The 13625-nt window shown below is 39.5% G+C and overlaps 1 protein-coding gene across 1 annotated transcript in view; it reads left to right on the top strand.

The window, feature by feature from the left end:
* IQGAP2 (IQ motif containing GTPase activating protein 2) overlaps window positions 1-13625 on the top strand; it is a 125004-nt gene that overhangs the window by 102475 nt on the left and 8904 nt on the right. The window contains exons 19-30 of the mRNA XM_036403702.2: window positions 376-546; window positions 3296-3379; window positions 4072-4143; window positions 4307-4376; window positions 4672-4880; window positions 5546-5695; window positions 6593-6756; window positions 7373-7597; window positions 8209-8349; window positions 8701-8785; window positions 10103-10335; window positions 12432-12564. Coding sequence (XP_036259595.1) covers window positions 376-546; window positions 3296-3379; window positions 4072-4143; window positions 4307-4376; window positions 4672-4880; window positions 5546-5695; window positions 6593-6756; window positions 7373-7597; window positions 8209-8349; window positions 8701-8785; window positions 10103-10335; window positions 12432-12564 — 1737 coding nt within the window. The remainder of the gene's footprint in view (window positions 1-375; window positions 547-3295; window positions 3380-4071; window positions 4144-4306; window positions 4377-4671; window positions 4881-5545; window positions 5696-6592; window positions 6757-7372; window positions 7598-8208; window positions 8350-8700; window positions 8786-10102; window positions 10336-12431; window positions 12565-13625) is intronic.

Raw genomic sequence — 13625 nt, 5'->3', positions numbered from 1 at the left:
TCCTCTACACAAAGAGCTTGAGTCAGTGTAAGTCCTTCTGAAACAGAGAGCTTGCTGCTTCAGTTAGTACTTCTAGATGTCTGAGTTGTACAAAACACTTGTGTTAGGAAAGCAGAACCCTGCTAACATATAAAAGAATACCCTCTTAAAACTGCATACCCTTTTGAATAACTGAAGCCTGTAAGCTGTTCAGTTACCTGTCATGTAGGGTTCAGCAGTAACCCCACAGATCTTTCTTCTTACTGATTAAAATGTAAGGGTAAATCAGAGGGACTTGGATAGGATGAACATGAACTGCGGAGGTGGAGAGAACATAGTACAAATTCCAGGACAGTTTTGTCTTTTAAATGACCTTTTTCCATCATCTCTTAACAGAACATTGCTGGGCAAGTTACAGCAGATTACAATCGAGAGCAGCTGTGGCTTGCCAATGAAAATCTGATTGTTGGGCTGCAAGCCCGAGCAAGGGGATTCTTAGTCAGAAAAAACTTTCAGGAGAGAAAAGCCTATCTTCAAAACCAGGAACCATCTGCCATCAAAATACAGGTACTGTTCTAGAATAAGAAGGTAATGTGACTTGGGCTGCTTTTTGCATATAACAGGTGACATGACTGGTTACTACAACTGATAAAATTCTCAAACAGATCCATCTCCCTGTTTCCAGCAGCAGCAATTTAAACTTCTACATCTGTAGAAGTGTGTGAAAGCACAAGTTTATGTTCTTTCACACAGCAAATATCCAATTTTAAAAGAATCTATTGTATCCACCTCCAGTGAAAGTTACTTGGGAAAAGCTCATTAATGCACAGCCCTGGCTTTGTTCTGGCATGCTCAGATTTTTTTGTGGTGTGCCTAACTATGCACAGTACAACACCAGAAGGTATTTGTTAAGTATCGAAGCAAAAATTCCTTGGCAAAGCATGACATAAGAAATACATTCCTTACTAGACTATCCCTAGTTGGAAGTGGTTAGTTTCTGCTCCATGAAGTCATAACTGGACAGGGAGTGGCAGCAGCCCTGGTGTTCTTTGGCAGTATTTCTTGGATGTTTCCGGTTTGCTGAATTCTAAAAGGAAATGTTCTGCTGAGGGTGCAAACACTGACAGAGGCATGCACACTGGTTTTAGATGGTGAAATATACAGCTCCTGTTAGGAGCAATTTGTTCCACCACCCACTCACCAAAAAAAAAAAAAAAAAAAAAAAAGGAAAAATACACAAGAGAATTTTTTTAATCTACAGTAACTATGTTTAACAATTCATTATGACAAATATCTTTACCTCTAGTGGTTGTTATTGGGATTGACTTTTCATTTTCCGGCATGGTGTCTGAGCCCAGTAAAGAATTGTACTTTGAGAAATTCAAAGTCTGTGCGAATAAGTTCAAAATATGGAGAAATGTAGGTAAATAAAGTTGTTCTCTGTTTTCTTTCTATTTGCATTAAAGTAAAAAAGACTTGTGGAAAGACAACAAATAGAGAACAAGGCTGGTGTCACTGGCTGATAGAGATGACAGGCAAAAGCAGCAGTAAAAGTATCTGATATCCCTGTCATTGGATTCCTTGACAAGTGTTTGTTTCTGAGCTAGCAAACAGAGTCAGCTGAAGGAATTAACTCGGAAAAGAGACCAGGGCAAGAGCAATGTGGGTCCAGATAGGTAAGGGACAATTTCTGGATGCAACAGAGTGACAAAATGGGTAGGGCTGGTAGAGACCACAGCAGGTCATCTGGTCCAAACTCACTTTTCAAGCAGGGTTATGCCGGAGCACATGGCACAGGCTTTTATCCACATGGTTCTGGAATATCTCCAAAGTCTCTGCAACTTCTCTGGTCAATCTGTTGCAGTACATGGCCACCTGTAAAGAAGTTCTTCCCCCATACTCAGGTGGAACTTATTGTGCCCATTGCCTCCTGTCCTTTTTGCTCAGCACTACTGAGAAGAGCCTGATCCGCCCTCTTGATACCCTCCCTTCAGATAATTACTGACATTGATGAGGTGCCCTCTCGGTCATCTCTTCTTAAGGCTAAACAGGCCCAGCTCCCTCTGCTTTTCCTTGTAAGGGAGATGTTCTAGACCCCACATCATGTTTTTAGACTTCACTGAACCCACTCCAGGATTTCCATGTCTCTGTTGTCCTGAGGAGCCCAGAACGGGACACAGCATTCCAGGTGAGGCCTCAGCAGGGCTGAGTACAGGGGCAGGATCACCTTCCATGATCTGCTGGCAATGCTCTTCCTCATGCCCCACCCCCAATGGCATTCTTGGCCACCAGGACACACTGCTGGCTCATGGAAGCTTTTTGTCCACCAGGACCCCCAGGTCCTTCTCCACAGAGCTGCTCCCCAGCAGAGCAGCCCCAGCCTGTGCTGGTGCCTGGGGCTGTTCCTCCCCAGGTGCAGGACCCTGCACTTGCCCTTGCTGAATTTCAGATGGTTCTTTGTCCACCTTTCCAACCTGCTGATGTCCTTCGGAAGGGCTGCACAGCACTCCGGGGTATCAGCCACTCTGCCCAGCTTTGTGTCCTTCATGAATTTGCTGAGGAGGCATCTGCCCCTTCATCCAAGTCATGGATGAATAAATTGAACAGTACAGCATTGAACATCAATAGGGGTGACACTAGAGGGACACCACTAGGGACAGGCCTCCAACTAGACCCTGTGACACTGATTGTAACCCTCTGAATCTGTTGTTCAGCCAGTCCTTGATCCACCTCACTGTCCACTCATCCAGCCCGCATTCCTGAGTTTGTCTATGAGGATATTGTTAGGAGACAGTCTTGAAATCCCTACTGACATCAAGTAGACAATATCCACCGCTCTCCCCTTACCCTTACACACTTACTTTACAAACCCATGGTGACTATTCCTGATCATCATATTGTTATCCACGTGGACAGAGATGGTCCCCAGATGGAGGCACTCCATTGCTGTTCCAGGGATGGGAGATGAGGCTAAGTATTGGCAAGAGCTGGAAGTCACTTGTGGGATGAAGCCAGTGACTGGGATGCTAAGGATGTGGGTGTACTGGTGATAAGAGTAAGAATGAATACAGGATGGTGAAGAAAATAGCACTGGACAATAAAATGTGCTGAGATTGATCAAAATTAACATGTCATGTATGAGGGCACCTTAAAAAATAGTGGCAGAGGCAAGCTTACTTATATCTTAGTTATCTCTTTATCACAATAGCAGACTTTTTCCTAAAAAATCACTGTTAATGATTTTAGTATGTTACATAGATTTAATAAACTTGAGTTTGTTACTAAGGATAATAGTCTTCTGCCTTCTCTAAAATAGGCTTTCTGGAAAGGATTCAAACAAAGGAAAAGCTATGTTGACAGGTTAAAGGTGCTTCAAGGCAATGTTGCTGCTATTGTTAAGGTAAGAACACCCAATGTGTTTTGGGGACCAAGTATGCTTTATTCCTTGACATAGTCCATCACCACCTGGGAATCGGAGACTAGGAGCACAGGGCTGGAGGTTTTCCAGAAATTTGCATGACATTCAAAGTTGTTTAGCTGATAGGTTAAGCAAATTGCTTCTTGAAAGCTCTGCATTTGACTTTCAACAGGCTTTGCCGAACTTGAAGGGCTCTTGAAAGAGATTTCCTTACATCTCTATTCCCAGCACTAAACTAGAAAACATTTGGGATGACAGTGTATTATTTCCTTAAAAGCTGTCAAATCTCTCTCTCTGAAAAATGCTCACTTTTCTGAGATGCTAATGGGACCATTATATCACGATTGGATTGTAGATCACAGATGGAATATTGTGACAGAATCTCCTGGTTTTGAGGGGAACTGGTTTAGAATTGAGATCTGAGACCTGAAATTATTTCCAAAGATAATGTTACACACAGGTGGTAGAAACCTGAACTCTGCTTGATATAGTGGCCTAGTGGGAACCCCTTTATCTGGTCACTGGCCAGTAGGAGCCTGGTGGTACAGTCGTCTGTGGCCCTGAGCACACAGGAACAGCATGGCTGCAGAAGCAGACATTCAAAAGTAAACTTACACACATGAAAGTTTGTGCAGTGTCCCTTAACTTTTTAAATTAATTTATTTAATTTTCAGATTCAGTCATGGGTCAAAATGTGGCTAGCAAGGAGAGCTTACAGGAACCGCCTACAATACTTCAAGGATCACGTAAGTAATTTTTTATCCATTTTGAACATGAAGTATTAAAGCATGGTAGTACGTATGCACGAGCAGATTTGGGAAACAGGAAAGAGGGTGCAAGTTTTGCCGTATGCTTCTGAGCAGAAGTGTGTCACAGCTAATTATTTTGCCTAATCTTGACCCTTTTCAGAATGACCAAATTGTGAAAATACAAGCATTTCTTAGAGCAAACAAGGCCAGGGAGGACTACAGAACACTAAGTAAGTAGTAACATTTGGGTGTTGTATATTTGGGGGCAAGTATGTTACTGTGCTCTAAGGTTTTTTATAAGTTTCACATGAGATTTCAGTCTCTTATTTAAAAGCAGGTCCAAGTGTTTGTAACACAATTGTTCTACAGCTGAAACTATTTTGTATAGCTGTACTTTTAAAGTATGACAAAAATATTGCATAATTGGCATAAACTTCACATTTTCTGCATAATGATCAGCTTCCTGAGGGCTTTAGGGATGTTCAGTATTGCATCAACTAACAAACCTATTTTCTTCAACTGCAGTTGGTGCTGAAAATCCACCCTTGACTGTTCTGCGCAAATTTGCCTACCTCTTGGACCAAAGTGACTTAGACTTTCAAGAAGAACTGGAAGTAATGAGGTTAAGGGAAGAAGTGGTTACAAAAATTCGATCCAATCAACAGCTGGAGAAGGATTTGAACTTAATGGACATAAAGATTGGATTGCTGGTGAAAAACAGAATCACTCTTCAGGTCAGCAGGCTCTGTTCAGGCTCACTTGGTAGCATGCACTAAGCACTTCCCATTGTGGAAGGAACTCAAGGTTACACAATCACAGCTGAGGCTGGAAGGGATCTCTGGAGGTCATCTGGTCCAAACCCACTACACAAGCAGGGACACCCAGAACAGCTTGCCCAGGACCATGTCCAGATGGCTAATTATCTCCAACAATCTAAGCAGCCTGTACTAGTGCTCAGTCAAAGTACTCCTGGTAAATTAAGCGCTATCTTTGCATGTTTCTGCCTTGTGCTAGATGTTGGTCTGTTGTCCTGAGTTGTACGTCACGGTATTTTGCCAGTTGTGGATAATGGTAATTACTCGGCAGATTTAAAATCTTTTACATCTTTTCTGTGTTGGAGTAGACTTCTGATCATATTCAACAGCTTGTTCAATGCTAATTAATCATGAATTAGTCTGTGTAGGAGATCAGGCCTCACACAATCATTGTTAGTAAGCCATAATGGTGAGAGATGAAGATGTTAAAAAACTGGGTAGTGAGTAGCACAGCAAAATTTACAAATTTGCTAATTAAGGCACTTAAAGTAATACTGCATTTAACATGGTTGGGAAAATGTACATTTTTCTAATCTGCCTGTTTTGTGAATATATAATCCAGAGTTTTGATCATCTTTCTGCAGGATGTGGTACTGCACAGTAAGAAACTTAACAAAAAGAGCAAAAGTCAACTGGAAGAGATGGTTATGGTTGACAAACAGGGCATCAAAGGTTTGAGTAAGGAGAGAAGAAAAAAATTAGAGGCTTATCAACACTTATTCTACCTTCTACAGGTAAATTTTAATGCAAAAATTAACATGGCAGCAATTTTTTTGAAGAAAAATTAGAAATACATTGTATAGAAATTGTATTGTATTAGAAATATATTGTATTAGAAATATATTGTATTAGAAATGTATTGTACTAGAAATGTATTGTACTAGAAATATATTGTAATAAATATTGTAATATTTATTTTTTAAATAATTGTATTAGTGATTATGAAAATATTTCCAAATAACATGCAGACTGCAGCAGACACTATGGTCAATTTCTAATACTTCCTGTAATTGAGAAAATCCTTGTTGTTTTTAAAGTGTGCAGCAAATATGGCTGGCTTTTGCTTGAGCATACTTCAGTCTGTACAGAACATTCTGTCTGAAGAGAAATGTTTACCTCCCTGTAGTCCACATAAATTACTGTCACTAGTGGCATACATTTTATGTGGTGCTAGGGAAGTGGTCTGCAATGCAGTTCACAGGACATGATGTATCTGTTCTTGTGCTTTTTTTATCTGACCTCACTGATATTTTTCTAGAAGAATTTTAGATTCTGCCAGGGCAGACTCCCTCCAAAGCAGACATGTAGTATGCAAAGTTTTATTGGTAGATCGCTATTGTCATATGGTAAATTCTAATTGTCAACAAATACATAGACTAGATGCAGAAACTCTCTATTTGCTATCCAGAGACTGCAAATAAAATCCTTGATGGAGTTTCTCACTGACTGTGCAGTGTTCTGTGTTTCTTATGAACTAGGATTTGGAGAAAAGTAAAACACGTATGGAAAATTGACATATAGTTGAGTCAACATAACTGCTTTAGGTGTGAACAAATGTAGAGAGCTGCCCTCCAAGGAGGGGGAGTTTGTCCTGGACAACCATATGCAAGTAATTTTCTTTTGCTTTGTAGACTAATCCTACGTATCTGGCAAAGCTGATTTTCCAGATGCCACAAAACAAATCAACGAAGTTTATGGATACAGTCATCTTCACTCTATACAACTATGCCTCCAATCAACGGGAAGAATACCTGCTTCTGAAACTCTTCAAAACTGCTCTAGAAGAGGAGATAACGTATGTGCAGTCACAGAAAGTGTTCCAGCTAGTTTGTGTTTTAGACAGTTCAATGAATGCTTCATGATTAAAGGAAGCTGGTGGTTAATCTTTAAACTACCATAAAATTACATACATAATTTTATTACAAGAGAACTTTGTTTTCTGGGTGTCACTCTTAAACTCAAGTGATCCCTGATTCAAGAAAAAAATAATCTTTCTATGGTAGACTATATTCCTCATGAAAAAATGGCTTGTAAAAAGAGGCTAGGGCTTCTTGGTTTGTGCTTGAGTATGTAAGGGTAAAGTATTACCTTTCTTCATATAATCTTATGCTCTGTAAATCCTGAAATAATGAAATGTTATTTTATACCCTTAATGGATACTGGCTGAACAGGTATTTGGGTCTGAATCAGGTATAAATTAGCTGCCATGGACTATGCTGTTCCAGGACATTACTATAACACATGCAGAATTCAGACAGTAGTCTCTATGTACCACTTTATTTTATATAAAAGCTTTAAGAAGTAGGCTATATAAAGAGGTTTCAACATAGAAACAGAGTAGTTTTGAAAGTGTGGGATTCGAAAATATGGATTACTGCACACAAGTCAGAACTCTTCTGTTCCTGATACAGCTCTAAGGTAGACCAGATCCAGGATATCGTGACTGGAAACCCCACTGTCATTAAGATGGTTGTCAGCTTCAATCGAGGCGCTCGTGGGCAGAACACCCTGCGCCAGCTCCTGGCCCCTGTGGTGAAGGAAATCATGGAGGACAAGTCTCTCATAATCAACACTAGTCCTGTGGATGTTTACAAGGCATGGGTAAACCAGCTAGAAATGCAGACTGGTGAGGCCAGGTGAGTGAGGAAGATGGACATATTGTACCATACACATAAGGAACCCCTCAGTTCTGCTCTCCTATTCTTTCTCTGTCAAACTGTTCTGTATGTGTGCCCATGCACCCCTTCTCAGTCTTCCTTCAGCAGAGAGATTTTAGGGAGAGATGCTTGACACAGCTGCTTTAACTTGTTCTGAAAAATGAAAGGATCACGTTTCTTGTCATGTCCTTCCAAAGTCAATTACTTAATCTTTGTAAATGTAATAGATTATGCCATGGAACAACTTAGTCTTTTTCTCAAGTTTTTTACTTACAGCATGTTAGTAGTGTCCAAGGCTTTTGATGAGCTATGCTGGGATAGGGATGTGGAGATGCATGCTTTATATTTGTATTCTGCTTTTGTTATTAAGGGAAGGTACATGATAACATGTGTACTCCCAACTAAGCAAATTAGTTGCCTCCAAAAAAAGGAAGCCAAAGCATCTAACACAACAAAACAATTTTAGTAACAAAATCCAGCTTCAGTTGTATTTGTTAGACTTTTGTTCACTAATGGCCCTTATGAAGAAAAAAAAATATTATTCTCAAACGTATATAACCTGGTTTCATGTTTATTTTTTTGCTTTGCAGCAAACTGCCATACGATGTGACCACAGAACAAGCACTGACACACGCAGAAGTGGTCAGTAAACTGGAATCATCTATTCAGAGTTTGCGGGCAGTAACTGACAAAGTTCTCACATCCATATTCTCTTCTCTCAATATGATGCCGTAAGTGCTCTGTTAGGACTCTCCAAGAGGCAGTTCATGTGCAGTTCACTTGAACCTCTGTGATGGAGATCCTTTCAAGTCCTTCCCCCGTGCTTTCCAAAGGCTTGTGATACTTCCTCTGGGATGGGTTGCCCAGTAGAGGGAGTGGTTTCTCTGCCTCTGCCCTGCTTTAGCAGCCTGGCAAACCTCTCCTTGTACTTGAGATGTTTTGTGTTTTCCATTATCAACTCATTCTAGTGTTTCATGGGCAAGTGGGCAAGAAGCCAGTAACTTATGCTGACTAGAATGATTGCTTTCTGTTTCATCTAAGTCTTTTCCAATATTTTGCCTTTTCATCTGTTCTACATGTAGTTATGGAATGAGATACATAGCCAAAGTTCTGAAGAGCTCACTCCATGCGAAATTCCCGGATGCAACTGAAGATGAATTATTAAAGGTAGACTTCCTGGGGCACACTGCCAGCAGCTTGTTGTTTTACTGACAAAGTAGATTTTTATTAACACTAAATATTCTAAGGAACTAGGAAAGCAGCATTTATTGAAGGAATTTGGCACTTCTTATTGAGTTGCAAAGGGGCTGCGGAAGGGGGAATGGGGAATTCTGTTGCCAAAATCTAAGTATGTTAATCTGGGTGCTCAGCAATTCTTATGGAAGAGGGTGCTCATCCTGTTTTGGATAGTAACTGTATTGACAAGGCTGGAGTTTATCTGAATCATCCTGGGGCTTGGATTGGTAGTGAGGTCCTTGTGATCACCAGTCCTTTCATTGGAGAACACTGTAGTCCTCTTATTTTTTTCTCCCCTATCTAAAGTCGTTAAAATGTTAAGAAATTGTAATTTAAATCCAATGAGGAAGGTTTCTAAAAGAAAAGTTTGAGTAGATTATACTACACTTGGATTACATTACACTTAAGATGCTTGTAAAAGTTGTAGAAATAGCATTTGTGCAGACTGAAAAATAAGGTGTGAGTGTAAGTATGCTACTGGCACAGTGATCCTTTTATCAGTGTTTAATTTCATGGTTCTAAAAGTACAAGGTTTTCATTTTAGCTGAACTTCCCTATTCTTCACTGTTCATCACTCCAGCAATACTTATTATAACTGCTCAACATATTAAAAAACTTAGATAACAAATGGAGTACCCCCTTGAAAGTCTTTGAATGTGTAAGCTGGAAGTTCTGCAGATGCACGCATATCAGCTAAAGCAAATTGCAGAAAGCAAAGTGCTGCCTGTTTCTGAGACCAGGAATGCTTTGAAGTTGCCATCTTCAGAAGATGCTGCAGCATTGCTACAGAAACTGCAGTTTGGGAAATCTGTTCTCTAGATTTCTAGGGCTGCATTGCAGTCCAGTCCCTTTGAGAATTAATGGGTCCCCTTATCAACAAGTGCATTAAATGCTGCCAGTATCTGCAGCACTTCAAAGAATGAGCCTTGGGAGCAGAACCTTGCAAAATTTAGAAGAGTTGTGTTTATGTTTAACTCCATGCTTTGCATTAGCTGAACTACAGCCAGTATCAAATTGAAATGTGGTTGCAAAAGTCCATAACTGATGTTCACAGAGGTGTTGTAGGAGAAGTATCATGTAAGAGGTTCTTCCAGTTAGTCCCATAGGTAATGTGTGTCTTAAGGATTCTTATAGCACCAGTTCCTATGTCTAATTTAGAAGTAGAAATGATTGGTCATGTTTTGTAAGGTGTCATTCCTGTAGACAAAGGGAAGATCTGTTAACTTTCTTCTCTAACTGTTTCTTTAGATTGTTGGCAACCTTCTGTACTATCGCTACATGAACCCGGCCATAGTTGCCCCTGATGGCTTTGATATAATTGATATAACAGCTGGGGGTCAGATACACCCTGACCAAAGGAGGAACCTAGGCTGTGTGGCAAAAGTCCTCCAGCATGCTGCTTCTAACAAACTCTTTGAAGGAGAAAGCGAACATCTGTCATCTATGAACTCTTACCTCTCACAGACCTACCAGAAGTTCAGGTATGCACAGCCCTCACAAATACCTACAGAGTAAGAGCTTTCCTCTAGGATGAGTAAGGGAGGTGGACTCCTTGTTGATAGGAATTTCCTGTTCAAAATATTAAAAATGTTGAGTGATATGGCAAAGAGAAATGCTCACTTGACAAGGAAACTGGAGCAGGAGTAATAGGTTGTATTTTAGCTTGTGCATTAATTTGAGATCGCCTCTGCTGCCTTACAGCAAAACAGACTTAGAACAGACTGTGGTAAATCATTATCCAGACGAATCAATGTCTCCTTTGATTTGGGAGGATATCTGGACATTTTGTCTGAGGAAGAAAAAAATATTTGTCAGGACAAAGTTGTAGGGTTTGTTTTTATTCTCTCATCTTTGCTGACGGATTCTATACAGCTATCATTCTTTTATCTTGCAATTGTAGGAAACTGCATGTTTTCCTACATTCTGGGACACAAGTTCTTTGGGGTTATTGCCCATTCACTGCTATTACATTGTGGTATTGTTGAGTTTTGCAATAAACTTGCACTCAGAGTTTCTGTCTTTAGTGTCTGCCCTTTCTGAAAGCAAATGCACTGTTCATATAATGGGTTTCCTTGAGAGACGTCAACCATGGACACAGAGATTATTCAATTCATAAAAAGTATGATACATAATTAGTAATTTTAATAAAAATAAGATAATTAGTAATTTTAATGAAGTATTTAAGCGCATGACATAAACATGAAGAAGCTATAAGGTAGAAAGTGTTACAGCTAGAATAACAAATGCTAATAAAAGAGCACTGCTCTAGTCAGCCCTTGATTGCTACAACTAATTAAGCTAACTTAAATATCTGTATGCCTATGCTCTGTACTTAGCCCTTCCTAGACAGCAACAGTGGCTGCCCTTAGCTGCTTGGTCCCCTTTGGAACAATATTAGCAATGTTAGCTATGCTCAAAGCTTTTAAGCCTGCCTGGATCTTTTACTCTGCATTTATGAACTTGTGCAGAAATTTGTCCACACCCTTCCTAAGCCTTTGAGATCATCTGCCTTCACAACTCCTCCTGTAGCAATATTTAGAGGTTTGCGACCTGTTAGTTAAAATTAAAATTTTCCTGCAGTTTCATTGCATACCCTACTGGCCATTAGTTTTTGGACTGATTAATGAATTCTGAACACATCTCATGCAATACCACTGTGATTTTGCATAACTTGATGTGTAGTCCCCAGCTTTTTCTCTCCAAAGTGAAGACTCTCAGCCCATTTTCTTTTTTCTTTTTAAGTATTGTTTTCCAATACTTTAAAGGTGCTGCGAACCTGACACACATATCCTCTTCAACACCATAGGGGCTGCACAATACGGCTCCTGGAGGAAACCCATAGGCATCATCCAAAACCCTGTTTTTCCCAGCTGCTGCATTTCAGGTCTTTTCACTTCAGAAAACAAAGTGGTTCTCTACAAGAGGACCCTGCTGGTTCTTGGTTATCTGTGCTCATCCCTGAAGAAGTCAGTTGCTTGGAGAGATAACACCAGTTATCATTTTGGGAAGCAGGTCTCAGTACTCCATGTGCATGCTAGTCATACTGAAGTAACACTTCAACCACACTGCATTTTTTCCTCTCAAGATTCTTCTATTTATAAACAATCTACATTTTCTCTCATTTTGAACACCTCATTTTCTGCCTAACAGCAATATAAATATCTGTGGGACAAATGGGAATTTTGTGCATCTATTTCAATCAATTCCTTCTCAGCACACCTCATACTGTGAATTGCCTTCATAAAATAACAGGGAAATCCTTTTATAATTATAAGGACTTAGAGAAATATCTATTTAATGGCTATTAAATAGATATTTCTCTAAGTACTTAAAATGTACTTTGTTTACTAAGTAGGGGAAAAAACCCAGCCCCTTTAAAACAGTCTTCCACCAGCTACCCAGGAAAGAGAAGACTTATTTGTATTGACATATTGCCTCCTTGAAACATCGAGGGTAGATTGCAGGCTATAAGAGAAACATAATGCATGTCAAAGACTTGACTATGGCTTTTTTATACAGGCTAAATAAAGAGAATTTATAAGGGACAATTATTGAAGTCTTTCTCATTTTCTCTTAGGAATTTTTTTCAAGCAGCGTGTGATGTTCCTGAACCAGAGGAGAAATTCAATATTGATGAATACTCTGATATGGTGACCCTTAGCAAGCCTGTCATATATATTTCCATCGAAGAAATTATCAATACCCATTCAGTAAGTCAATCAAAACAGACTAGTCAATGGACTATGGTATACAGATTATCAAATATTTGCACTCTCTGGGGAAAGCTTAGTTTTCATTCTTATTTTTGAAGCTATTTCTTCACTTCATCTCTGAAATATTCTGAAGCTGAATATTAGATTTATTTTTTTTCCTAGGAAAATGTAAATGCTGCTTTCATGCAACAGCATCATCTTGAATAATAGTTAGTATGTAACTAACTACTTATAGTTAGTATGTAACTAACTATTTCTGATGAGGGGAAAGAACAATTATGTTCCAGTGTCCTGTGACATTTCTAACTTTAAAACAATCTTCTGTCTTGGGTAAGAAAGTGAAAGCTTGAAGGAAAACCTTTGTGAATAGAAACTGTATATTGTGGCTCTAGCATTCTGTCGTGTGACTGCTTGGAAGCCAAGAAAAACATTAGATTTAGAAAAATTGACGCTGTGGTATCATTCCTGTTCTTACTGTGGGTAAAGAGCAGAGTAACTGCAGTCTGAAGCATGACTTAATAGGGTGTAAGTTAAATGTTTACCACTTGTTACTTCTAAAACTGGGATACTACTATCTGTTTCCTGGCTTGCAATATGTCTCCTGTGTGTCCCCCAGCCAAGTAAAAAAAAAAACCCACAACAACATTTCCCCATAAAAAAAAAAAAAGGCCACAAACACCACAAAGAATCTCTCTCAAATACTGCCAGGTACACTATGGAAAAGGTAGAACACCCAACTCACAGTGGGCCACTCTATAGGTTAGTTTTGTTCAAGTCAAAACAAATAACCTAATCTGCTAAAAAAACTTTCTGGTCTGTCTTTTTGCCTGTTCTTTTAATTTTTGAAGCAACAGACTTACGCCTGCAGGTAATGACCAGAAGTTGTATGTGAGCATTAGCCCCTCCAGTGAGTCTAGTGACTGGCATAACATGTCTATTAGGTGGTGCAGTGGGTGCTGCAGAGCTCATTCCTCACTTAGAAAATACAGTCCTTTCTGAAAGGTATCACTGACACTGTTGTAAGCTACTGGAATGGATATACATAAAATAGTATCTTT

Source organism: Molothrus ater, chromosome Z (assembly GCF_012460135.2).
Source record: "Molothrus ater isolate BHLD 08-10-18 breed brown headed cowbird chromosome Z, BPBGC_Mater_1.1, whole genome shotgun sequence".
Taxonomy (NCBI): domain Eukaryota; kingdom Metazoa; phylum Chordata; class Aves; order Passeriformes; family Icteridae; genus Molothrus; species Molothrus ater.
This window is presented reverse-complemented; position numbering and strand designations above follow the sequence as displayed.